Source organism: Parus major, chromosome 8 (assembly GCF_001522545.3).
Source record: "Parus major isolate Abel chromosome 8, Parus_major1.1, whole genome shotgun sequence".
Taxonomy (NCBI): domain Eukaryota; kingdom Metazoa; phylum Chordata; class Aves; order Passeriformes; family Paridae; genus Parus; species Parus major.
The window spans coordinates 17,196,230-17,224,127 of NC_031777.1; the positions used below are offsets into that span (position 1 = coordinate 17,196,230).

The following is a 27,898-nucleotide window of genomic DNA, read 5'->3' on the forward strand; positions in this document are numbered from 1 at the left end:
CATCATGAGTGCTCAGGGTATGTTTGGTGGCTGTGCAGACCCCAGAAGCGATTCTGCCACAAAGGCTGCCCTGTGAGGTGGGCTCAGGCTGCCACGCCTCTGCCTGTTTTCCAGTATTGCAATTGCCCAGCTGGAATTGAACTTCACACAGTTTAAATTTTTAAGCCTTCAAAGTTTTTTTTATATTTTTGGTTTTTTCTCAATGTTTAATCCTTTGACCTCTTGCAGTAATTTTGCGTAAAAATGCGCTATTCTAACACAGCAAACCACTGCCCTACTGACAAACAACTACCTGCATTAGGGAAGCATCCTCAGGGATACCGGGGCTTACAGAAGAACCAGCCAGGTTTTTTGAGCAGTGTCAGGGAGGCAGAGTCCTGCCCTTGCTCTGGGGTGGTGGTGGTGGCTGTGGGGAGGGCAGGAGACGCCCTGGTGTGGGGGGGCTGGATTTGGAGAGCCTGTGTCTGCATTTCCTGCGCCCCACGAGCGTGTCAGGCGAGCCTCGGCTTGTGGAAATGATTACAAGGCAACTTATACCAAACAACCATCCCTGCTGCTGTGTTTGTGTGTGTTTGTGTTGGCTGCTGTACAGTAATGTTTAGTGGATTAATGTTTGCTTTTGGCCTCTCCTACTCCCTCGGCAAACCATTTTCATGTATAATAAATGTTCTCAGAACAGAGCCCAAGGGTCAGAATAGCCAAACTTGCATGCTGAGAAGAGACTCCAGGTTTCCACACAAGAAACAGCTTTCTTCCCTCTCCAGGGTCCAGTGTCTGGGCTTTTCTGGAAGATCAGTTTTGCTGAGCAGGTACCCCTGAAACTGCAGAGGGGCCACACCACATATCTCCTTTTGCAGGAACCAGTCTGTCCAGTCTAAAGGGTCACAGTGGGCAGCAGAGGCAGCACAGAATCACCAGGACAGGCAGATATTTCTTGAGTGTTTGGCATTTTGAAATAGAAAAGCATATTTTAAATTAAAAAACTTAATCTATATATGTATTAAGCAAAAAGTGAACATTTCACACAGGGCATACTGTGTTGAGCATGATGTTGAGTAAGTGGCTTATGGTCTGGCATTTTCTAAGAAAGCCTTAGAGTTACAAACCCTTTAAAAATCTATACGGTTTATTTTGTCAATTATTAGTCTATTTTGGGAAACAAAGAGTCTGCCCACGTGTCATAATGTGTGGCAGAAATATAAGGATATGCAAATAAAGAAGTTACACAACAAAAGCAAAACTGAATTAAACTGTCTACAGTCAAAAAAGGAGAGAACCAGAGCTGCAGCCTTTTTATTGCTACACCACTGAAATGAGAGTGTGCACAGCCAGGCTGCTGAGGTACAATGGTACATGGTACAGCTGTTTCTTTACATCTTTCCTCTGCTCTTTATGCCTCCACAGTTACAGCTGAAATGGAGGCAACCAGCCTTGGGTACAATGAAAGAGGAACGTATAAGTAGTCTTGTAAAACTTTATGACGACTATTAATTGATCAAATAATTAAGAAAAGCAATCAGCACTTACTTCAAGTGGCCTGGGGAGCAGGAGCCTGGCAACACTGGGACAGAGACTCTTTGCTATTGAACCCTGTGACCCAAATGCTGTGGCTGAGTATTTGAAAATACTACAAGAAATACAGGTTGTGCCACAGATCCAGGTGCTCTCTGACACACATGGTGAGCTCGCCAGCACTGTCTCCAGTGGAGGATTTCTTGCCAGTCCTGTACACTGAAGTTGTGCTTACACAAAGCTGTGGGTAAGATACAAGAGCTCAGACAGGCAGGTTAGGTTAGTGTCTGCCATGAAAAGATAGGCAAGAGAAATTAATTTTGTCTTGGCTTATCTGAGCAATGCCTTACCATCCCACAGTGCAGTGTTCTGTGTCACTGGCAATTTTTGCTGCCACAAAAGGTGTTACTTGACCACAGCTAGCCAAACAAGAAGTAAATATGTAAAACAATTTGACTGGCATCAGACAAAGAACATTATCAGACATTATTTATCGAATGTTATTGGGTCATATGCAGAGAAAATAAAATTTAAAAAAATTCTTTCAGGATATCTGAGCAACAATACTATTTTCACTGAGCCATCAGACTCAAGCTACGAGCTATCTTCCATCCAGACTGGCTAACTATGAAACTTATTTCTTTACAACCCTCTTCATTATGCAGGATACATACATTATTTCTATCTCTTATGCACAATTTTTTTCTGAAATTAATTTGTTTGGCACTTTGCACACTTTGTTGTTTGGCTGATTGTTCAGGATGAAAAGGGAAAGAAATCTTTTGTAACCTCTTGTGGTTGTGGGGCATTTCCTTACACCTACTTCCATGGAGGTTCAGTGGTAGGGACCATGAACACAGCAAAACAGAAATGTGAGCATGACAGCCAGATCTTCAGACTGAAGTTTATATTACCAATTCAGGAAAAAAAGAGATAGAAACATATAAATATATTTAGGAACACATTAAACACAGATACACTTTTGAAATCTGAACACGAGAGTGTATTGGGATTTTGCCAGTCACCTTTATCTTTATAGCAAGACCATGCAAACTTCAGGTCCTAAGCCTGAGACCAGAGATATTGAAAATTAACAGCCGCACTTGTTGCAATGTGAAAATGTAGGTTAAATAACACCTTTCTTCAAATATATTCTTCTCTTTATTTTTTTTCCTAATTGTCTCCATTTTTCCCTTGGCACCTACAAAACACTGTAACCAACCACAAATAACTATACAGATGGAAGAGGGATACTGTAAATAGACCATTGTTACTCCTTATTTTGCTTATTCATATTTTGGACATGCTTATTTGTTTATAAAATTGCTGTACATGAATAAAAGCGCTAGAAATATTCCCAAGCTATTGATTACAGATAATTTAAAGATGATTTAAAGTATATTAATTCTCTAAAAGTGAATCATATGAAGATGGGGTCTTCCTGTCTTCAGATCTACTCATCTCCTTGTCTGGATCTAATTTTCTCAGCTCTTTTAGAGATTTAGCCCAAGCTGAGCAGAAATGCTGTGATTTATCTCAACAGTGCCAGAAATTCAGGGCAGTTTTGAAGTATTTGGGAGTACTTATCCCTTGCTACCAGCCCAGTCCTGACAGCCCAGCTCATGAGAGGTTTCTGTTGTCCCTCCTGTCCCATGTCCAGCCCCACTCCTAAGGTGCCCAGGGATACCCGTGCAGGGTGCTCACAGAGATGAGCTTTGGTGCAGCCCCATGCAGCAGCATACCTCCAGTCCCAGCCTGGTGGGAATGCTGAGAGGAGCCAGGGGAGCAGAGCAGGGCCCAGCACACAGCCCCAGAGGGCCCCACACCACAGGGAAACAGCTGCCCTTCACCTGCACACCACCTGCTCCTACAGCTAACAAGATGTGCTTAGCACATCTGGAAACTCACAGGGCTGATTTTCAGAGTGAAAGTACAGTTGAAGGGAGACATTTCCTACACTTCCCATGTAGCAAGGGCTGTGCTGGTTGGCAGGAATGGTTTGTTATAGCTCTCTGGGAGCAGAAGTGCAGCTTTCATAGTGGATTATCAGATGCCTGAAAGCTTTGTAGATCTGTTCATTCTGGGTACAGATGAACCCACCACTTCTCCAAGCTTGCTCAGCAGCACGGTTCAAGTCCCCAATGCATGTCCACTGATCTTTGTACTTCCTTGAAACAGCCCATTTGGAATGGTCATTAATGGAATGAAAGGTGGAGTTCAATGGCATCCCTATGATGTTTATGTTGTAGACGTGGTAGTCAAGAGAGCAATTTGAGTAAAGCTTTTCACCAGAACGCTGCCATGATTCAGCCAACAAATCAGTCTTCAGTTCCTGAGCCATCCAGGCCACATAGATATCTGTGGGATAACATAGGATGTGGACAATCAGTGTTTCATGTTCCTTCATTCAAGAATAGACTGAAAAGCATAATCTAAATTGTGCTTGTTTCATTGTAATGCATGAAGTCAGCCAGAGAATTTTGCCAGCTCCCCTTATTTTGACTTTTTCAGAAGTTCATTTCTAGTTTTTTTTCCTTCTAGAAAACATGTTACAAACAAACAGCAGGAAAAAAGGGAAGGGACAAAAAAATTGCAAGTCTTCTTCATAACAGAAAACCCCAGATGATGCAAACCCCCTGTTTCTTCTTTCCTGTAGTGTTGAGTAATGGAACATAATTTTCCTGAAAATCTAATTGTTGAATACCTTAGGATGGACCAGACAGCTTTTTGCTTTGTGGGGCTGAGAGAACACTGGGATGGGACAGCATACCTTGCTCTCTGTTACATTTATTTATGAAGCTGAACTTTTTTCCCCCTCAGGAAGAATGTGAATTTTAAAATAATTTATTAATTCACATTTTAAGAATTAATTGAGAATCTGTTATATAGAGAGCAAAAGGTTCTCTTACCATCTATGAACAAGCGTGACTTTGCAAAGTGGAGAAAGGTTTCCCCATGAGCTGACTGGAGCTTGGAGAGGTGGTGCAAAGGGACTGAGGGCAGCCTGGACTTGGCACAGAGTTTCTGGAGATTTGGGAGATCAGCTTGGAAGATGTCAGGGATGGAACAGCTGTAGATTCCTGGATTATAACTCAGCATCTGTTGGTCTGAGAAAAACCCACAGAAATGAAAGCATGCAGAATTAAAATGGGTTAAAGAAAAGCAATCAAGAGAGCAAAATTCTGTCTTGGACAGAAAACCTAATCTTAATCTTCACAGCCTATCTCCTGGATGAGTTGAGTGTCAAAGCACCTTATTTTAGCAACCAAGAATTTGTGCATTGCTTTGTATTCTGACTGGCCCAGCAGCACAAAGACTGGCTGGGAGAGTAACGCTCAGGCTTTCCACTTACACCTCATCATTTCTAGCAGAACTGTTAACTGGTGGTCTTGGTCCACTGCCACTTCCACCCATACTCATCTTCATCCTCTGTGCAGCCCCGGAGCACTCAGACATCGTGTGTAAATCCAAACCTGTCTGTATTTACAGGAGTAGTTTCCAGCTAGTTACAGCAGCCAAACCAAACGCAAACAGGAGCTGCCAAAGGGTCTAGTTTGGTTTTAGGGAGAACAGAACTCAACTTTCAGCATCTGGATTGAATTTGCAGAATAAATCTCCTTTTCTGAACAATGCACAACTCAACTGTAGAAGTCTTTGCCATGGATAGCATAAACAGCAAGGGAACAAATGGGCTCATTAGGTGAGTTCATGGAAAACCAGTCCATCAGAAACATTCTAGTCTTTCTGCCTCAGGAAATCCCTGAACCACAGATTAGCAGAAGCTGGAAGGACAAGGCAGGAAAATCATTAGCATATGCATCTCAGTTTTTGCCCTCTACTGCTAAACACATGCATAGATGTGTTTCCACAAACAGGAACCTGGGTTAGATAGCTCTGAGGTGTGGCCAACCTGGCAATTTGCACAGCACGTGTCTTTCATTAATATAATTTCAGGTTTTTAATGGAGAAAAGAGTGAAAAAAACAGTGTGAAAAGAGTTGAGGAACATGCCAATATGACTTCTTGTAGTGTCTTTTGATAGTCCCTTTTCAGGATTCCAGTACCAATTATCACTGCCAGTTAGATCTAAATCTTGCACCTATATTTTGTTGGGTTTGGGGGGTTTTATATATTTAGTATTAGCAATTTTTGCAGCAAAGAAATACCTGGGAAAATTCTAGGTGACATTTATTCCATACTTCCTACTTCTGTTGAGTCAATGGTACTACTCCAGCTCAGGCAGTGGTTGCCTTACATTTTTAGAACTGCAGATGACTGTTGCTGACTGAGCTATTACTGTCAAAAATTATTAATCATCCTACTTTGTATTTCCAAAGCATTTTGTTTGCGTGGACTGAGTTTACTCTTGATGTGCATTTGTGACTATTATTATCCTAATAGTCCCCACAGGGAGATGAAAACAGAGTGGAAGAGTGAATTTCCCACATTCACTCAGGAAATCATTGGATAAACACAACTGAAGCCAAGAATGATCTTTCCAGGCCCCACTTGGTTTCCCAATGTGACAAAAAAAAAGTCAAGAACAAGGAATTTTTGAGGTGAAACCTCAAGGAAAGCATTCAGAGAGGTGTGGTGGGACAAAGGCCTTCTTAGGGAGAAGTTTTCATACCTATTTCTGTGAACTGATCATATTTGAAGGTTATACAGATGGCTGTCTGTCCAAAGGACTCCCCAGTAGATGGATATCCATAACCATCCTCAGGAATGGGAGGGAACAGGGGCACACTGTGAATCACCCAGAAGCCTTGTGATTTATCCAAGAGCAGAAATCCTGTCAAAATAAAAGTTATTGCAAATGAATTAAGGAGGAAAAAGCCCTGAGATGATAGAGCTGTGCCCTACTTTGGTTTTGCTGCTGCAGATACCACATTTCTATGTGTTAATATCTACAGTAAGCTGTTCCAGAGTAGATTAGTAGACCATAGGAAACACTAATATTGTATTAAAATTGCATCAATTCTTCCCTGCATAACTCAAACTGTCATCATGTTTTATTTGAAAAAAATCCTTTCACACCCCCTTCCTCTGCTCAAATTTTGTCTTCAAGAGTTCTGACAACTTAGTAGTTGTGCTCCTCTCTCCATTTCTCATCTTTCTTCACTTCAAATATTCACTGGATAAAGGGAAACGGATTCTGTCAATACTGTGTCTTCTTTCCCAGACCAAACTGTTCCCCATGGGGAAGCAGCAGAGGGACAGGCTATGCTTCTCCCCTCCAGGGTAGATCACGGTTCCTGAGCTGTGCCCATTGATGCAGCCTGAAAATACAGTCCTGCAAAATGTGCTCATTTCCACATCAGGCTGGGCAAACCCCATCTGCTTCCCCAGGGGAACATTTAAACTCCACTGAAATTTACACTTATTTAAAGTCTCAATTTTGTGTAACTACATCCTACAGCGCTTCCATGATCTTGGCAGCGGTTTCTTGTCCCAGAAAGTTTGGAGGGGTTTCTGTTGAGGGTATCTTTCCCTTCACATCTTGTACTGCTTTGTCATTAGGAACAGGATGGTCCTAAAAGGATTTGTACTAGTTTCAACTCTCGAAACAAAGAATCCATATGCCCCAAGATCCTTCACACAGCACAGGTGTAGCACAACCCAAACAGAAGCTGCAGTATACGTAACTATATGAAAATCACACACCATGCAAATCCCTCTTTGGTTTTGCTTTAGGCAGGAATTTTAGATATGCAGATAGACAAAACAAACAAGTAAATGCTAACCACAGCTTTAGAAAGGAGAAAATATTAGTTTGGGCCTCTCCTTGTACCTTTGGTGTGTCCACACTTTGACCCTTTGGAGTCTGGTTCAGGGATCTCATCGTTGTATATCACATATGCAGTGGTGTTCCTCTGCAGGGAAACACACATTTCTGAAACATGACATCCAGTAAAAGGAGGACATTTAAGCAAATATCTGCTGGGAACAGAAGAAAGAATTCGGGATTCCTCTGTGTGAGCTTCATGAGCCTAATCCTGCTCCCAGTTCAGCTGACACAGTCTCCACAGACATTACAGTAAAATAAACCTGAATACTCAGCTTTATGGCCTCAGCTGACATGAAGTGGAAGTTCTCTCCATCACTGCAGTAGCCCTTTCCCAGGGGTTGAATATGCTTGCTAAGCCAGTTTACATGGGTTTAGTGGGCACTTGCTTGCAAAGGAGTTCCACTCTGTTTTTTGGGCCTCTCTCTGATTTGGCAATCAGATCTAGTAAAAATATTTGCTGAGTAAAAATAGACATGACAACTGTTCTTATGAAGGGCAAGCAATTAAAGCTTTTCTGCAAAACATTTGTATACGACCGCACCTTATTTCCCCTGATCAGAGAACTTCAAAGGAGTTGGGACATGCCTCCCCTCCCAACGTACTCTGAGTTTGTGAAAAGTTTATTACAGCTACAGTAAGACCTGGGATAGCACAGTTTTCTGCCAACATTTAAGTGACTTCTGGGAGTCTCTTCTACATACAAATTGATTGCACCCTACCACAAACCCACAGGAGAAATGCAGACACACCCAGACTCCCAACAATACTACATAGATGGGAAAAAAATAATTATAGGGAGATCTTTTGATATTTTACAATCACTTCACACAAATTTAAGTGAGGTGTCTGAGTGTGGGAGCAAAGAAGGTCAACAAGCAGCACATCTGCTGGAGCAGTCAGTGATTCCAGGGGGATGATGAAAACCCAGATTTGATTTGAGTCAGAGTATGAATCGCATGTTCATAGGAGGGCTTAGGACAAGTGTCTGTAACAATTCCACCGACTTTAGTTTAAACTTGCAACTTCAGATGTTGCTCAACATGAATTGCAGAAAAGCCAAAGGGAGAATGCATGAACACTTTTTTTGATGAACAACACTCTAACTATATGGAAAGCTTGACTAGATATTTAGAAGTTTGAGGATTATTCCTAATTGTAGCCAAAACTGCAAACAATCTGCCCAGCTGTCAAGGTGCTCCTCCCCTCTGTGTGTTTTAGCAGATCTATCAGTCAGACCTGGCCTAATGTGCTTATTTGGGCTGCTTTCATGTTGTCTGCATATAATATCAAGTAACCACACTAACAAAAATGAAACATCACTTGCCTTGGATTCATATGTCTCATACAGCTGCTGCAGTGTTTGTCCCAGAGCACCCTGTGTCATGTTGATGAGGTATTTACCAAGCTGCCACTGCGGAGCCAGGGTGTCCATGTACAGGTATTCCAGTCCCAGCATGGGAATCTGTCCTTTGGCATGTTTTGGCAACTTATAAAGAACAAACCTGCAACAGTGAAGAGCAATTGTTTTTTTTATCACCACCCTGTTTGAATGTGTAAATCAGTATCCCCTTCCCTGAGGAAGAGAAGGGTGAATCCAAGGATGCCTGGGCTGGAGGGAGAGCAGTGTGGACATCTCAGCCTCAAAGGGTTCCAGCCCAGGAACCAGCTGCAGTTTGGCAGCACAATCCCTTCTGCAGACAAATCTTTTCTGCTTCTTAGCAAGCAACAGAGGCTGATTCAGCATCAAACTCCTGCTGCTGTGGCCAGCTGTTGGTACCCCTGAAGAATCTGAGGTAGCCTTGGTTGAGTCCATGAAATCCCTATTGTTCCTGGTTCTGGTGAAGAACCTCAGGTCCCAAACCCAGTCTAAAATTCCCCCAGGTAAAACAATGTATATATTATATAAAATGCCTTTATATGAAACAGATAAAATTAAGTATTGAAATTTTAAAAATGTATTATATTATGTTTACATGTATCACAATCACAAAATAAGTATAAAGCAATATGATAAAATGTTGTTCCAGTCTTACTTTCCACAAGAGACTTGCACTCTGATGAACTCTTGCAGACTAGAAATTTTCAAACCAATAGCCAGGAACACAAATTCCTTCAAATTTGTAAAGTACTCAATATTGTCAGTAAATGGCTCAGTTCATAATAAGGTTCCTGACAAAGTAAACAAGTTTTCCCAGTGCACAAGTCAATGGGATTAATCACAATGTCATTAACTCAGCTACTTTCTCTGAGGGCTGTAATTGAGTAATTTGCTATTAATGTCAACAGTAAGGACTGAGTGGCATTATTTTCAATCTATTTAACAAAATGCAGCTATTTAACAAAAATGCAGCCTGTGCTTAACCCCTCAAGTATATCAAGAGGAGTAAACCCTGCCCAGCTGACTTTCAGGCTCAAGTTGGTCACAAAAGACATCTCCAAACACGGGTAAGACGTGTTAGGAAAACATTTTGCTAGAGATGAACATTTAATCCATAGGGAACGTACATGTACAGGCAGAAGAAAAACACACATCAATGGTGGTCCTGGTAACTCACCATTGCCACTGACTGAATGATCTCCCTAAAGCATCTCAGGAGAAATAATTTCTGATGACAGATCACAGGCAAGAAAGTGATTTACAGCTAGGCTGGGGAGAGCATTCTGTGCCTATACATGCAACAGGAGTCACAATTCCTTTATTTGAAATAAAGATTTGAAATGAAGATTTGGAAAGGAGGGGAATAGCAGTAGTTACAGTAGTAAGAGCTGATCCAGGAATTAGTAGATGAATTCTTTCCAAACTACTTTGAAACCTACTGAAAGATTTATGCTCTGGAAATGTTTACAGCCTCACACCTGACAAATCCACCTTAGCAGGTATGCTTATGAAAAACCAGTCATTGAGCTATCCGGAAACTGCCTGCAAATTCCCAGTGGATACATGTTTTGGCACTTTCCAGAAAGCCAGCTGAGTGTATTACCAATTAAAGCTGTATAAAATCTTTACTGCTATTCGTGCACAGGAAATTTCTCAAGGGCTTAGGCATTTGTGGGAGCAGAGTAAAAGTTATTTTCCTGAGGACCAAAAAAAAGTAAATCCGCTTAGAGCGGATTAGGAATGCCACATTGTTTGCTTGTGACTGAACACAATTTACAAGCAAGAATCACATCTTTACTTCTTCCCTTCCTCCCCACCCCCTTAAAAAAAGCCCAAACAAACAATGTGCATGGTGGCTTCAGTCCTTGACTCAACATGTCTCAAAAAGCATAGTTTTGGTTTTCATTTGCAGGGAAGGCTTCCCACAGAATACAGTGAGTTTAGATGAACAAAGGAAAGCCTCTGCTCTCCTCAGAGAGCCGAACCTCTGGCCATTTGCTCTGGTAGTCCCTGCGGGAGGTGCAATGAGGATTGTGGGATGAGATCCCGAGTGAAATGAAAACACAGGAGACTTCTGCCCGCCCAGGTACTGCGTGTGGGGAGGAGCTGCCAGCCCAGCTGGGGAGCACAGATGGGAGGGAGCAGGTCACATAAAGCAAGTGATTCCTCTGGTTCAGTGGTAAATGAAAGGGTGTGTGAAAACTGAGAAAGTATGGAATACTGCAGGATGAAACCACTGCATAGCAGGAACTCACATAAGCCTCTTGCTAAATGAAAATAATGCAGCGTTGTTTGTTTGAAAGGGCATTGACTTCTTTTTTTTTAAGAGGAGGCTCTTCTCAGCAGTTTCAGTTCTGCTTCTCCTGTCAGCTTCATAGCAACCAAATCTAGAATCTAAAGGCTGACTCTTTCTTCTCAATAAACCAGGAATGAGCCCAGCAGACAGGCAAGTTTCTCTTCCTTTGATCAGGGCATATTGAAAAGGAAATCCCTCTGTCCTACGTGCTAAATTTGTGAAGGGAACATGGATTTGCCTGTGCAGAACCCCAAGTTCCCTCCTGGAACAGGCCCCAAGTCACTGGCATTCACACAGAGACATAGGTGAATTATTCCTAGCCTCAGCCTTCAAATAATTCCTCAGAAAATTTTAACACTTGTCTTAATTTAAGAAATGTACAGTTTGTATATGTATTGGTGTGTGTTTTTTTTATTTGGTTTGGTTTTGTTTGTCTGTGGTTTTGTGTTTGTCATTCTGCAAGGAATAATTCGAGTTTTAGGAGAAATAAAATATGTCATACCTTTAAGTTCATGGGCTGCACCAACTAAGAGTCTGATTCCTGAAAAAATTACATTATCCAGAAGGGCCTTGGCAAAGGGGACAAGCCATAGGGATGGATTAGACCCTCATACATTTGACACTATGCCAACAGAGAGCAAAGCCAGCTTTGTGCTCCTGCCTGTGGTGTGAGGAGCACCTGCCTTCCCTGCAGTTAGCTGTGTGTGCAAGGAAAGGGATGGGCAGACTTCTTTAGCACTTGTATCCAAACTAAGCACTGTTCACAAGAAAAACATTTTTCTTTTGAAATTGGTTGACACTTACTTTCAAGAAGCTTATTTGCTCTTTTAAAACAGCCCTGATTTCACTTTTTAAATCTGGGCCGGGTATTATGCAGCTGTACTTTGCGTCTTTCCATCTTGTGAGCGCGTTAATCCAATTAATCATTTAATGCCCGAAGCTGGGCTCGCCGCTGGCAGTGGGACCGCACTGGCGGTACCGTGCCGGCAGCTGCGGGCAGGGAGCGACTTCTGCTCCAGCCACAGGGCACAGGCCAGGCTGCTGCCGCCAGCCCTGGGCCGGCTCAGCCTCCGCTGGCCCTCGGAGCCGGCAGCAGGAGGACGAGGCCCCTCGCTGCTGTTCCAAGGGGAGATGCGGGCGCTTTTCCCTCGGTGTTCCCGGGCCAGCCGAGCCCGGGCCCGGCCGTGCCCCGCTGGCGAGCGCAGCCTCGGCACCCCGGCACACCTATGTTCCCTTTGATCATGAGACACGAACGCCGTGTAAAATCGGGATTATTCTGCAGTTAGTCGTGATGCAGCACCGTGGTTGGTTCAGGGAAACGAAATCAGATTTTAATAACTTATCCTAGGTTTTTCAAACGCAGCGTTCAGCCACTACTCCCAGGCAAACAGCGCTGAAGCAGCGACCGCCTTCGCATTGCTTCTCGGTGACCCACCCACTTCCCGCGGGTGACTCTCAGTGTTTTTATTTACTCAGCCAGCGTTTCTCCCCTGCTCGGTATTTACTCACCAATCCACCGCCTCCCCGTCTTCATTCCTGCAGGAAATCTCGGCGGCCCACAGGGGCACGGAGGAGAGAAGCAGGAGCAGAGCAGGGTGGCACCAGGCAGGTCCCGCAGGCATTTTGGTTTCCCGGCAGCGCAGGGCGAGCCCCGAGTGGCTCTGAAAGGAGAAGTTGTGCTGCCTTAGCTCTCAGCTCCTGCCCACGGAGCACACCCCGGCACGGCGCAGCCGGCCAGGGAAACCGGGCTGGGCAGCACGGCCGTGGGCAGCGCGACACGGGCTCCTGCGAGCCGCCCCAAACTGCTCACCATTTCTTTAGGCCACAAAATGACAGCTGACAAGTTATGGCTTTGACAAAAAAACCCAAAAAATTATTATTTTGACTATTTAGAATATTCCTGGTATTCTGCTTAATAGAAACTCCAACCTGCAGACACTTTTTTGTTTTCTTTTTAGTGCTCCATGACTGACATACACATTTTTCACAACTGTCTGAAAAAACCCCTGGTGTTCACACAAGCAAACCAAGATCACTTCCAGCTTACTACTTCTCTGCCCTGCCCTCGCAGTGAGCGCAGCCTTCACACCGTGCCCGCAGAAAGAGCTCCAGGCCAGCGCTGGGGACCTTCAGTCACCCCTGGGGATTGAGCCCATAGGAACTGAGCCGGAGAAACGCTCTGATTTCTGAACCAAAAAAATTTACTTACAACTAGCTAATGTTATTTTCAGCTATTTTTAAAGTGCATTAGCTTTTCTCTTAGGAACAAACATGTCTGAATTGAGCAATTTGATATCTGATAATCTTATAGCAACTCACACATAAAAAGTTTCAATTTATATTTTGGTGTGGCAAATGCTCTTTCTCCCTTCTCATTATGTCTATGAAAAGGGGCTGACTTCCATTAGAAGTTGTTGATATGGAGTATGGGATATTTCAGCCTCATGGAAAGCCTAGTGCAATGAGCTCTGGATATTTTAGCACAACAGAAATCCACACAACCTTTGCTGAATTTTGTCGCCTTGCTAGTACAGCCTCTCCAACACTGTAAGAGATGTGTAAATGGGGTGTGTTTGACAGAAGCAGGGTAAAACTTTATAATTTGGCTTAATGCAAAAAAAACCAATGATCCTAGAGAAGAGACTCAGCGAAGGTCTGAGGTCTATATGAAGGACTATATAGTCAGGACTAATTCACAGAAGACAAATGAGAGACTAGTTCACTGTGACTCCTGTTCTATAATCTGTGCCCCAGAAAATTTTAAAATTTTATCACAGCTGCTACTAATATAATAAAAGGCTCCTAAAGCATTTTTTTCCCCGTCAGGACTCTGCAATTTATAATGAAAGTATTCTCATTATCACAGGTAACTACAAAAATAAAGGCCATAAGCATTGTTTATGTTCACTGACATTGTTTCATGACAGCATAAATCAGGCTTCCACTGCATTTCTTCACAACTGCCACATGTTTTCTTTGCAGATCAAGGACCTTGAAGTTCTCAACTGTGAATATGGCAAGAATACAATTAAGTTCCTTCGCCTTCATAGAGAGGGAAAGAAGCATTTCGTTAAAGAAGTGGAAGTGTGTGCACATCTCCGGCTGACTTCTCCTCAGGAGTACCTGGAAGGGAACAATTCTCTTGTGATACCTACAGACACCATAAAGAATATTGTCCTTGTGTTGGCCAAAAAAAATGGGGTATTTTTTTTATTTTTTAACTAGCCTTACTGTTTCTTACAATTTCATTTGCAAGTATTTCTAATAGTAACTTTTTATTTTCAATTGGCATATGAGATCAGTACCAAATTAATTTTCAATGATTTGGGAGAGTTTTCCTCCTCCACTGCTTGTCCAATGCACACTTTCTTAGTTTTCAAGAGTCTTTTTTTCTCAGGAGCTAGTACTGTTTTTTGTGGATTTGTCATATAAAAGCAATCTCTTTTTTTTTTTAATAAATAATTTAATAGCCCATAATCTTGCATTATTCCTATAGAGTATTTTTAAACAGAAGGTCTCAAAGTATGAGACTCCTCTTAATTCTTCTGTGCTCTTACTGCCATCAATTGCATGCATCGTAATGACAATCTGAAGCACTAAATTTCTCCATAACGAAATCCCATCTTTACCCTGTAAAATTTAATTAGAATATCACCGTATCAATCAGAATAATCACGATAAATTATTATTTCAGCATTATATCCTCAAAGCATAAGACTCCTGCAGCAGTTTCTCTCAGTCCAAGGACTACAGCTCACTGTACCACAGAATGGGAGATTTTTGACACAACTGTAGCTGCTATTTGCAGCATATGCTGCAAGCTGGTCAAATGACTGGGCATAGTGAGCCAAGCTAGGAATAAGAGAAATGTGTTTTTAACTGCACTGATTCTTCCCAAATACTTACAACAGCCAGAAAAATCTACTTTTGTACATGAGGTAATCGCTTCTTTCTAACAATACTGTTTGCTGCTTTAGATCCCAAGTTTAGAACAATTTGCTATAGATATCTGCAATCACTTCATGACAACATTTTGCCAAGTGGCCTACGTCAAAACCTACGTTCAAGAAGTACCATGGCAACGTCTGCATGAGGTATCTAAAACACTAATACATTACATTTGTTTATACTGTAGTCATTCCTCGCTCTCTTAGCTCCTGTTTTCAAATTAACATAATATTTATGGTACTTTTACTTACATGTCTGCTCTAAATTGCAGGATGGAGTTCCCCACATCCACTCATTCATATGTGTTCCTGATGGGATCCGCTTCTGTGAAGCTGAGCAGTGCCGGAATGGTGAGAAAAGAATTCTCTGTAAATATTTCTGCCAATGAGAGGTGAAGATGGCTTTAGAGATAGCTATGGGTGTTACAGGGCTTAGGGCACAGCCAAACTGCTCCAGAGGTCTAAACCAAAGAATATTTTTATAGTGTAATTTTGATGTTCTTGATCTCTGAGATGTGGCTGAAGAGCTAATGTAGCTCCCATTTGTATATGTATTTGTATAATATTTGTATATATTTGTATATTTGTATAAATATATCCCAAACATGGAATGGTTACAACAGTACATCCAGCAGGACTGTTACATTTTACCACAGGATTTAACAGCCTTCTGAGAACAGGCTGCTTACTTTTCTATCTTGTACTATAACCTGCAGTCTCCTCTGATCCCTACCTGCTACCACACTGCTGCAGGCCAATCACCTGGTTTGCAGTAATTTTCAAACCCCTGTCAACAGGCCCTCATTTTATTTCTAAGAAAGCAATTTCATTGCTGCAAGCCAGACTAGCTTGAACACTGTGAGCATGCAGGTCTATATGTGAACCATTTTTCACATGAGAATACTTCATTGTGCTTACTACTTTTGCACACCATGCATAAACAAAGCAGTATTTGGCTTGGCAGAGAGTTTTGTGATATTTAAAAGACAGGCTTTCAAGCTCAGCTGTCTGTCCATGAATTGGCATTCCAAAGGGAGTGAAAAACTTATCTCTACTTGCTGTAGCTCGGAACAAAAGCCTAAGTTCAGTCTCACTGTGATGGTGTTTTGTTTAATACATCTCCTGGATTACTGGGGACCAAGCTGAGCCCACTATTTCATTTCACACAATGGCTTTAGAGGGTTTAGGCTTTAGTTCAGTACCTACCTATAACACATTAATGTAACCTGGAACTATTTCCCATCCTGCCCAGAACCAGTGGCAAGACCAGTTGCAGACAGGACACAAGTTTCAAAAGGTGCATTTGAGCACTGTCCCTGTGTTCCTGATGAAAGAACAGAGAAAGCCTGCACAAGTCTCCAGTGCTTCTTGGCCACATCTTTTTTAATGTTTCTAGTAATATTGTTGTACTTTTGGCAGCCTCAGTAGTATTGATTGTGTTTTCTGGAAAACGTTAAGACACATGAATTAAAAAAAAAAGCAAACCAAAAAACCAAAAAGAGTCTATATTTTTTGAAAAGCTACTGCTCTTAATGTAGATTTTATTAAATTTTTCATCATCATAAAAATTTAACATGCAATTCTGCAACCTTAGATTCTACACAAACAGAAAGCCTTTATGGCTTACTGAACAAACCACCTTTCCTTTCATGCAGCCCTTTAGTTGTTTCTTTAGAATTCCCTGCCTAGGTGAACAATAACCAAAGTGAAGATTTTCAAATCACTTTTATTTTTCTTCAAAGAGAATATTCTCTATATTTAGCATCCTCCTATGCACCTATCAGCCAGACATGGGAGTTCATTTCAGTTAATCCTATCTTTTAACAATTTTCTTACCATGAAAAAAAACAAAACCCTAGCGAGGTTTAATAGAATTATTTTTTGCAATTATATCAGCTGATAAAAGGCTCCAAGTTTTTTGGAAACTCAAAACATCATAAGTAACTTAACAGAATCAAAATTTGTCAACTGAAGACAGCACGATCACACAGCCTCCTGAAAGCACAGCTTGAGCTGTTCACCTTGGAAACTCTCCCTGGGTGCTGTATCCTTTGGAGTGAGTTTCAGGTTGATTGCTGCACAGCCAGCCAGCCTTTCAGTCAATCTTTTGTTACAAGGAGCTCTTTCAAACAAGGCAAAGTATTTGAATATAAGACAAATATCTCTCCAGGTTCACTGATAGTATCTGCATTACATTAATACCTGTGTGTCACAGTCTTATACCCAAGTGATGAATTACCCAAGATCTGTACAAACCCCAGAATATCCTGTCCAAGGTCAGTCTCTTCTTTTGATCTTTTTAAAGCTTTAGTAAATAACAGGGGGACATAGGCAAAGTGATATATATACCTCCTTAGATTAATTCAAAAACAAAAATTAATGTAAACAAGAAAGGAAATAGATAAGATGTAGTTTCAATAATATCCAGTCACAGAGCATTTTAAAAACATCTAAACCTCTAAACAAGCATGCAATTTAGAAATTACTACCAGGGTGGAATTATTAAAAGCACAAATTCCTTCAAAGACATCATTTAAAGACAAAACTTGTCAGTCTTCCAAATCCAAGGCAGGATTACAATGCACTTGACATATTCAAGGATAAATTTTGCACTAGCTAGTGTGAGCACCAACAGCAGCACAAAACCAGCAGCTTGGGCTTCAGCCACTGGCTATCTGCATGCCATGAAGTTTCTATTTTCTGAATTTTTGGCAGTTCTGGTCAGTGAAATTTTCAGTTACCATCTTGGTGTGCTCTAAGTGACTGCTTGAAATTGAAATAGCTGCCATTCAAAAGGTGTGTAAGAAGAAAAAGTTCAGGTCACAACTACTTGGTCTTTAGAAGACAATGATTCACCCATGCAGCAGTGATCCTCAACAGCTTGTTTTATAAATAGTGGCTAAGAGCAAAGCCACTGTTGGTGGCATCTGTATCAGTGCCAGTTCCTGCTCATTAGCTGAACTGCAGGGATTTGCATTGGCTCTGGCTCTGATTCTCAGAGATGCAAAACTTCCAACAGGATGGGTATCTAAGGCAAATTACTGACCAAGACTCTGTCTTTATACAGAGAATTTTTATGTTTGTCTGTGTTCTTGGAAAAGGCACCAGACCTCTTGCTGCGTGGTAGCCTATTTAATTTCCCTTTAAAGGCATTCCTAAATTGACATCAGCACAAGCCAACCCAATGCATGCCACAGTTCCAAGCAAGTGAGATAAAAAAGTCTATCCTCAGTTTTCCTTAACTGCAGATCCCTTGACAGGATTCTCTGTTTTCTAGACTGAGCCTGACTTCAGTAGTTTCTGTCTTGTTTCTTACCTTTCTGCCAATATCAGTGTGCAGAAAGCCATTGTCTGCTTTCTGGCTCTGGAGCCATCAATGCAAGTATGCACCCAAAGGTTTCTTTCTTTGCATGAAAAGAAGCTCATATTTTCTTCTAATTTTCAATCACAGGTCCTCTGGTTGTCTTTGCTGGAATTAAGGACCTGAAACTTATGAAGACAACGCAGTCTGGATTTGAAGGCTTCTGTAAGGATGAACACACCACACTTCCTGAAAGGCATGACAGGATTCTGTGTGGAGAGCTCTTCTGCAAATGGTCATATGGCGAATGCAAGGATTTTGACTTTGACTGCATATGGTATATGTTATATCAAGTAATACTAATTTCCCAATCTATACTCAAAAAGTCCCTCTATACAATACAGAAGGTGTAAGGGCCAGATCCACAGGTGTTGTGCACCAGCCACTCACAGGTCTCAGTGGCAGCACTAAGCTCTTGTTACAAGGGGTGAGAAGCATGTCTTAGGGGTACTTCTCTCTCTCAGGGTAGATCATTGGACAGGATTCAGAAGAACAGTTCAGTGTTCAGTATACTTTAGGAGAATAATGTAACTAATTTGTTAAATAGTTTTAACAAAACCTATTTGTGAATTATATATCTGGTGGGGGTGGGGAGAGGAAACAGAATTTGGGTGATAGGACAAATTGTTCTTCCACAAAATCCCATGAGCTATTTATTTGTCAAAAAAGACATACAAAATATACAAAAAAACCCCACCCCACAGCAGAGCATAACAGATTGAAGTAGAGACAGCTGATACAAATTTTTTTAAGAACCTGTGTTACCTCTAGGAAGAAAATCCGTGAATGTATCCTTGAAGCCTTTGCTGGACCACCTGACTGTGGGGAATATTCACCCTCTTACCAGAAAACTGTCAACTGTATCCAGATGCTTGTCCTTTCCAGAGTGTCACAGGTATCTTCTTTCCTCCTAATGATGTTTTACTTCAACAATAGTGAATGTTAATTGCACCACTGAGAAGACCAACATGAGACTTATTTCCTCTGTCAGTTCTAAGACTGGAAACTCCCCAGCTGGGAACACAAGGTGTGAGAACATCACTCAGTTCTTGGCAGCCCTTGAATAAAAGTGAAAGGTGTGCTACACATGTTCACTAGATTGCATTTGATCAACTGTACTGGGGGAGGGTGGGGTGACATTGTTCTTTTTTACACAGAGTGAAAAGCCTGCCAGGCTGTTGACCGAAAAGGGGCCCTAATTCATTGTCTCATCCATTTTCATGGTTTCAGGTACAGGTCATAGAAGTCGTCTTGAACAACACTTTTTATAATGTTGTAGACATGAAGAATCTAGGCTTGACCAATGACAAAGAAGTAAGTAACTGTTTCAAATACAAGTTGACTGCCCTCTTTAGAAATACTCAGCCTCAAAGCATAGCAGCAGTTCTACATAAAACAGAGTTAAAGTGAGCAAGCTTTCTTCCCCTGTCCCAAGAAAAGCTCCACATTACCTCTAAAAAAGACTTACACTGATTGCAAAAGGAGGATAAATAATTTTCTTCTTGTGTTATTGGTAAAAGCTAAAGGTCAAGTGGAATACTCTGGACATCAAAAGGATCTGCAACAGAGACTGTCTCTGAAAAATTATTCCTGTTATCTCCACTGAATTTTACTCTCAATTATAATGTTAACCTGTGCATTTTACCCAAGCAGAATACACTGTGGCATCCCAGATTGGTCTAACAGTGGATGAGGTACAAGCCTGGGATCAGGCAGAGGGCATGAGGTAGGGGGTGAGATGCATTAGCTCCTCCCTCCACAGCTGCTCTAGCACAGCAAGGTCCAGCTGAAAGTCTATTACTCTCATATGAAAGAGAAAAATTGAGTTACTCCGTTTGACATCAATGGTCTATAGTCTGTTTATGCTCTAGTCTCCCTCCAAAGTCTTGTGATTCTGCTACTGGGCTCTGCCATCCTTTCCCTCCTTCATGTGGACATTACAGATCCACTTTTACTTGTGATAATGTCAGCATCTACCACTGATGTTCGTAAGAGAGGGAAAGAGTCTGGGCATGATTTTATAAGGAGGTGAATAGCTGCATTTTCTGCTGGCACATCCCCATCTCAAACATAACCTTTGTGTTTGTGCTTATGCCCCTCAGGTTTTGGTTCCAGTGGAAGCTCCTTATGGCTCCTGTGCTTGCACACTTGGCAGGAAGAAGTTTTTTGAAGTACAAGCCCACATGCTGAGAGATGAGAGGAAATGTCAGTTTGGACTGGCAGCTGCCCAGGGCAACTAAACTTCTTGGCTATATTCAGCCTTCCTGATAAACTTAGTAGCATGGCTTTCCTATCAATGTTTACTCCTTATTGGCCTCTTCCATTGCTGACTACTTTTCCCTGCATGGAAAAATACTCCTGAACATGGGATTTATGAAGGACCCTCATGAAATCAGAAATCAAAGTCTGCCCCTGAATTCCAGTGTAATTTGCAGACTGAAGTGCCCTAAGCTCTTTGGAAAATCCCAGCTGGAAACATTATAGTAAACTAATTTTTAAACTACCTATTCCCAGACCTTTTAATGAAATAATCAATTTGATATTTGTAACATGTTTTTGACATGTAAAATCAAGAAATCATCATATTATCTTTATTAATATTTCTTCAGTAAAATGAAAATACAGGCATGAGACCTGCTGTTTCATTGACATAAGCTGTCATGACCCCTTGATGCCACACTGATCTACAGAGCTGAGGTTTTCACCCAGTGACAGGAAATCAGCCAGAATCAGGATTTCTTTGCACTGGAAATGAGAAAAAGAAAAAAGAAAAAGCATCTCTCATATCTCCTTTGTGGTGTGAATAGTTAGAGCTATTGACTACTTTCTCTGCACATATTCTGACTGCATGACTGCTGCTGCTACTCATCAGACTATAGTTACTACAGTGCTTTTACATTAATCACTGAGGTGATATGAGGGTTTGGGCTATCTCTGTAGGTTTAATTAAACAGTTTTCTTTAGTCTTTAGTCTTACCAGGACTTCTGAGCAGGCAGGAGTCAACCTACATAGCCCTTTTACATTTGGGAGGGGTAGGGAGAAAATTAGACAGACAGATAATGCATATTTTACTTTGTTACCCCAGGCAATAGCTTTGAACATTGAGAGAAAACAATACAGTCAATAATTCTCATCTCACAAACTGTGGCTACCACATTTGCAACAGGAATCCTGCTCAGCTTCCAACAGCTTCTAACCCTTGCTCTCATTTTCTCCAAGTGTCATTTTCACAGACTCCATGTGACAGAGTACAAATTGAATGGGAAGTGCCAAAAGTAACTCCTAAAAACTGCAGTTAAGTTGCCTTTGTGCCTCCTGAGTTTGGCAGACGTGCAGCACTGCTCTGGGTACAATCATTAAATTCATAGGCACCAAAAATGGGGGAGATGTCCTTCTCTGTGTGACCTTTTGAGGTGTTTTGCAAGATAGAAACTTGCCTTGATGAGCAGGGCATAACAGATGCAAGGGCAGAAGAGTCCACCAGCCCGAGTTATCTCCTGAACAACAGGGAAAATGACACCATGGAGTGATGCTGTACCAGCTATGATGTTCTCTGGTCACCAGCCAATTCTGAAAGCTTTATTTACAATACTTCCAGCTTTTCCTGGGGACGTTCTTGCTTACCTTCTTAGATTGTGTTGTAATGTACTTGCGGGCTTATGTCTTGCTACTTCTGTCACTTCTACTACATGCTTTTAATTTATTAAAGTATCTTTTAAAGGCAAATAAAGAGCAACATCAAAAAACAAACTAGCTTTTGAGTATTTACTACTTACATATAAATGTGAACATTGTAAGTAAAATAATTATTTTAATTCATCCAATTTCACCTCAAAAAGTGACCAACCTTCTGCCAAATGACACTTCACTACCAAGAGATGAAAAAGGATCTTAGTGAACATTTCAGCATTTACTTCTTTCTGAAACAAGACAGATCTGCACAACCAACTTCCTTTTTACCTTATAAGAAATCTATTGCATTAGGCACAAGGTTTCTTTATTTACTCTTTGTGCTTCATTTGCGGCCCCGCAAGGGAGTGATGGACTAATCTCCATGGCAGAATGAGGACACAAAGGAGTGAGCAGCTGTTTACTTGAGCCTTTCCTGTGGCAACAAGCATACACATACACTTGTTCAATGTGGTTTGTTCAAACCTCCACAGACACACAGACATTCACTGTCTTCAGAGCATCTCAGTGCAGCTCCATCCAGCACTGCAAACCTGAGTCACTTACGTGGGCAGATTGCTTCTAAAGAAAGTACTTAGGCAATCGGAAGCAGCCCAAATTTCCCATATGGCAACAAGATTAATATAACAGTGGCATAAATCATTCTTGAAAATGTGAGTTAGCCAGACTCACTTGGGCCTGAAATCTGACCAAATTCCCATTGGTTTCATTGGATTCAGTCTCCACGATGGACTCACATTAATTTCATTGAGACAGATGTTTTTTTGAGTTCCTGTCCTAAGGAGCTATTCAAGGTGCTTACTGCGCTCTACTCAGAAGCAGCTGCGGTGCTTTGCTGACAACATCACACTTGATGAAAATGAGCAGCTAGCAGATTGTAAAATTGCTGTTTAAAATACAACTTCTTGCTGATAACATGAACCTTGCTGGTCCCAGACTACATCCCAGTAGTTCATAGGGGCTGAAGTCTCCTAACAAGAAGCAGAGTATTTCAAGCACACAAACATATTATCTTTTCAGTCTTTGATTCTTTCCCATCCTCTTTCTGTTGAATTCTGCTAAGTGCCCAGGACAGTCCCTGCCTCTGCTGCTCATCATGCTCCACACACAACCAATGTCACACAGATAAAATGTACGAGCTAAACTCATCAGCCATCGGTACCTAAAACTGATGAGAGCAGATGTCACTGTCAGGGTCGGCACAAGTCATCTGTCTTCCCTGACTGTATTATTCTATATATATTTCTATCTGCTTTCCAATAGACATTTAAACCTGCCAGTTTTTATTAACTATTACAGATACTTTTTTTTTCCTTCCTCAGAGTTGTCTTTTTCCTTTCTTAATTTAACCTTACTTTTATCAAGAATACTTAATCCTGACTCTAAGTTGAGGTGAGCAACTTAAAGTGACCAAAAAACTGTTTCTGGCTAAAAACCTCAAAATAAATACTTCTGAATTTAGAATTCCACTATTTTTATACATACAGAAACCAACCATATCCCTCCTGGAAAGTGCACAGCTGTATCTATAAATGAAACATATAAAATGTTTCCAGTTAGTGGATCAAAAATGTCAACTCACATCAGCTATATTATGAAATATTTTCTGAGAGCTTCACCATTCATAGCAGACTGAGACACACACATGTACCTGAGTGCATGCATGCACATATACACATATATGTGCATAAAATAAATGTATAAATGTCACTTATTAGATCAACTGATGTATGACTAATCTATGGTGATCACATCACAAAAAACACAATCTGGGGTTAGCTGTTGCTAAAACAAAAAAAACAAACCCAAACAATACTCAAAATTAGATAAATGAGAGGGTAGAGAAACCTTTGATTCAGAGGGAAATACAACAGACACCGGAGTGCCTGAGTACTGTGGAGCGCTTCTGCCACTTCTCAAGTGTGGCATTAGGAATGAATTTCAACATTACATTAGACTGAGAAAGACAAGAGTTCAAGTTTTAATGGCCTCTTACTCCTGCAACGTTTCAAATCCTCTAGACACACATATTTCCAGGTAGGAAAGCCCAGGCAAACTGGCATGTGTTATTTATGCAGAAGGGAGGAGGGAATTTGAAGAGTGTCCTTGTGAAACCAGCATCCTGGTGAAACCAGGCACACACCCATTTCCACACTTCTGTTCCCACAGTTTGAACACCAGCTTGTGAACAAACTCAGCCACAAGTTCCTTACTTTGACTTCCTTCCTCTTTCCACCATCCACTAGGACAAGACAAAGCAATGTTACTCTTGAATCCAAAAGATCAGTGCAAATGATGAGCCTTCCCTCCCTTTTCTGGTAAAATTTAGCTGCTAAAATCAGAGGCATCCTCAATATAGTAAGTATCAAAGAGTGTACTCTGTAGAGGGGCAGCTGGATTATAGCAATCATCCAAAAAGGGGAAGAGAATATCCTGAGATGAATGCAAGTCTGCCAATGCCAAGACATTTGCTGCTGCCTTATCAGCAGATCAGCTGATGATACAGCAGTTGTAACTGCTGACTGCTCCTTCAGCAAGGATGCTCGTGAGTGCAGCATATAAATACAACAGTGGTCTCCAGTACTCACCAGCAGCCTTCAGCAGCAATGAAACTCACATGGAGACCAAGAACCACTTACAGGCTTCAAGGTGCTCCCCTTGGGCTCTCCAGGTGCCTGAAGTTGCATTCTCCAAATTTTTAGCAACTACCAACCAATGTTATTCTGGGAATTGAACACACATTGAAGATCCAAATGAACATCACTAAATTAACTCCCTAATTATAGGGGCTAAGCAAAAAGTAATTTAATGACCATGCTACATTATTAAGAAGAAGACAGACTTTCCCAGTAGGAATGAAAGCTATTTATTAAATCAATCTGCCCATTCTTCCAATGTAGGTGGCCCCTGCCAGTGAGCTAATGACAGCCACTGTCCTCAGCACTCCCCCTGGGGAAACTGATGTCCAAACTGAGCAACACAGAGGTGATGCAATGAGACATGAGTGAGGTCTCTCAGATGACATCTCCAAACACCAAGTCCTCTTGTTTGATGAAGAAACCAATCCATTGCCTGTGTAAATTGCCCAAGGTGGAGGAGAAAGTAGAGCAGACCCTCCTCTGCAGTGCTCCTCTCGCCCCTGCTGCTTATGAGCCAGCAGCTGTCACACCCTCCACATGCACATTTACAGTAATTTTATTTCCCACATGACTTTTGGGCCAAAAGCCACTACTAGAAGAGAAGGAACTGCTCTTCTGACTTGGAAGTAAAAAACCAAAATGAAGACAAAGTAAATTAATACTTTTTCTGGTCCTACTCAGACTCAGCCTTTAAATTTTGTATAATATTGTCATTTAAAAAATGAGAAATAAATCTGCAGCTTCTCCCAAACTCACAGAAAATAAGACCCTCTGATTTTAAAATAACTGTCACTGTAACTTAAGTGGGATGGTGGAAAGAGGATTGTTGAAGACAAAAGATCAACCGAATGCTGATTTTTAAAAAGAAGAAGAGTGAATGGATTTGGTAGAATTTAAGAATGCTGGGAAAAACAGGGAAAATAAGGAAGAGTTTATTTAGCAATTAATCCACGAGTGACAGCCCAACGAGGTATTTTGCCAGGGCCATTTTTAACCAGGAGCAATGCATGGGGGCCTACTCCCTTTGTTACAGCTGATGAATCTTGTCTTATAATTATATGGGCAAAAAATCTTCTACAAACAGATTAAGTGCAGCATATTAGAACAAACTGGGAACAATGGCATGCAGGGATGGGAGAAAGCAGAAAGTAGTCAGAACAATTTTTTCAGGGTTGAGAAAGTGATCCTGGTGGACAGGTACTGCCACAGATCCCATACTTTGCTGACAGATGCCTTACATGTGCTTTGTGTGCTACTTGGCTCTCTTTGCATGCAAAGAGAACATGTTGTGTATCCATAGCTTGAGAGGAGAGTGACCAGAGCTGATGAACAATTCTAATATATTTCACACCCATCATACCAGAACACACACATTGTAATGCTTTGAAATAATTTTAGAAGTGTATGAAAGATTCTGATAGATATGCATTTCTAATATTGAGAGGGAGGACAGGGAAGACCTAGGCTGCAGCATGACTGGTTTTGTGCTGACCAACAGCAGGGCAGGGGAGCTCAGCACTGATTTATTCCTTAAAGCTGCCCGCAGGAGAAGGGCACTCTCAATTGTGATTCAGTGTGAAAGCCAAGACCATCATCACACTCACCCACTGTATCAGCTGAGCAGTCAGATGCTGGCAGCTTAACCATCACCCAGGGCACAGGCAGGGCTTTTAAGGAAGAGGGACTCTCCCAGCTGCAGGCACATATAAGGGCATGATTTAAATTGGATTCCTGCATAGCTCTGCGACTCATAGCTGCTGTACTGACATGGTATCCAGTAATGCCTATCAGTTGCTTCCTCAACAGCAGCTGTGTTTTCTGCAAGAGGAATGGTAGCTAAAAATAAACTGGCTTTGACTTCCTCTTTTAAACCCTTCAGTCTCTTAAAAAGATTTTTTTGTTCTCCCAGAAACAGCAAAGCGAATGTAAGAGACAAAACCAGAACGGTCAATTGCACAAAGAGAACAGCAGAATTAGAAAGCCCAGAGAACAGAAGGAAACTACAATAAAAATCAGAGACAGTAAAAAAATTGTCACAGTTTTGACCAATATTTTCCAAATTCCCTTTTGCACTTGCAATGACATTTCTGTTAGGCCATATATGACTCAGTGGTGCTGAGCAAAAGGGAAATAAGATCTGGATGTTTCTAAATGCAATTCATTTTCTCATTAAACATATTAAAAGAAAGAATTTTTTTCAGTGTTCATCAATGCACTCTCATGTCTGCACAGTGGAGATTTTTACCCCCTCTTGGAATAAGTATGTTTTACTTCAAATTCTGTCTTCCATAGGACCACAAAATGGAAATCCCACACCAAGCATGCAAATGGAGAAAGAATATTCATTTAATCCTTCACTAACACAGCACTATGTATTCTCATCCAAAATAATTCTACAAATACAGTGCTGGTTAGCATGTCCACACTGCTTTCATGATCCTTTTCATAAACATACATAATTCTATATTAAAATATTTAAGAGTTTCATGTATAATTTTTAAATGGCAATCCAAAATTAGCCAGATACAGACTATAGCTCAAAATTCCCCAAGGCAGGGTTGATGATCTCTATTTGAATCTAGTCTTCCAGCAGAGCCTTACTCCCAGCAGGTATCTCTGGACATGACCAAACTATAAATAAAATCATAAACAGAATTCAGACCATGACTTACAAACCTGCTGCTAACAGACCAATACCTGAAGTAAGCTCAGTACAAGGGACAGACAAAGAAATGATGAATACATCTCTGTGCTATTGTCCCAAATTCCAAGTAAATACATTTTACCATGTAAAGGTTAGGAAGAATCCAAGAAAGCATGCTGCTGTATATATTTATGTAATATAGCATATACCATAAGCTTTACCTATGGCATAGCTATCACCATGGCTTTGTCCCTTCTCTCCCTTTAACACCAGTAACCACAAGCATGAACAGCCACCTCACACTTGCCCAAGTCTAAGTGAAGACAGGGCCACTACCCACACAGCAGATTGCAGGAGTTTCTCCTTCTCCCTGAATCCTGTCCCCACTTGGCAGAAAGCAGCACCCTTCTCCCTTCCCAGCTGCACCCCCTCACCATTTCCTCCCACACCATTTCCACTTTCACCACACTCTCATGCTTATTTCCTACTCCCTCGTTCCTTTGCTCAGCATCACTGATGCAACCCCACATTCCGCATTTCAGGAGTCATGACAAAGCTGTCTGGGCCAGAGATGATGGTGAGCCCAGACAGGGCTCAGCACCATCCCTGGGCTGTCTCCCAGACATTCTGGGATAAACTGACC

At 41.5% G+C, this 27,898-nt stretch overlaps 2 protein-coding genes across 5 annotated transcripts in view; one reads left to right on the top strand and one right to left on the bottom strand.

The window, feature by feature from the left end:
* Positions 1-1,108: 1,108 nt before the first annotated feature.
* The window catches only part of DNASE2B (deoxyribonuclease 2 beta), a 33,203-nt gene continuing 6,413 nt past the window's right edge, over positions 1,109-27,898 (bottom strand). Inside the window, exons 1-9 of one of the 4 annotated variants that reach the window (XM_015636412.2) lie at positions 18,237-20,667; positions 15,173-15,299; positions 13,886-13,978; positions 12,483-12,634; positions 8,624-8,801; positions 7,303-7,384; positions 6,142-6,303; positions 4,422-4,619; positions 1,109-3,870 (exon numbers count right to left, since the gene is read on the bottom strand). In XM_015636412.2, coding sequence (XP_015491898.1) covers positions 3,515-3,870; positions 4,422-4,619; positions 6,142-6,303; positions 7,303-7,384; positions 8,624-8,801; positions 12,483-12,595 — 1,089 coding nt within the window. In that variant the 5' untranslated portion in view covers positions 12,596-12,634; positions 13,886-13,978; positions 15,173-15,299; positions 18,237-20,667 and the 3' untranslated portion in view covers positions 1,109-3,514. Of the gene's footprint in view, positions 3,871-4,421; positions 4,620-6,141; positions 6,304-7,302; positions 7,385-8,623; positions 8,802-12,482; positions 12,635-13,885; positions 13,979-15,172; positions 15,300-16,126; positions 16,383-18,236; positions 20,668-27,898 lie in introns of those variants that run through there. The other 3 variants (XM_033516299.1, XM_033516298.1, XM_033516297.1) reach the window with 3 other exon arrangements.
* On the top strand, positions 13,890-20,699 carry LOC107208239 (uricase-like). The gene is made up of 7 exons (XM_015636415.2): positions 13,890-14,174; positions 14,951-15,067; positions 15,193-15,271; positions 18,372-18,558; positions 19,053-19,176; positions 19,512-19,595; positions 20,384-20,699. The coding sequence occupies exons 1-7, from the start codon at positions 13,941-13,943 to the stop codon at positions 20,519-20,521; spliced, it is 963 nt and encodes a 320-aa protein (XP_015491901.1). The 5' UTR covers positions 13,890-13,940; the 3' UTR covers positions 20,522-20,699.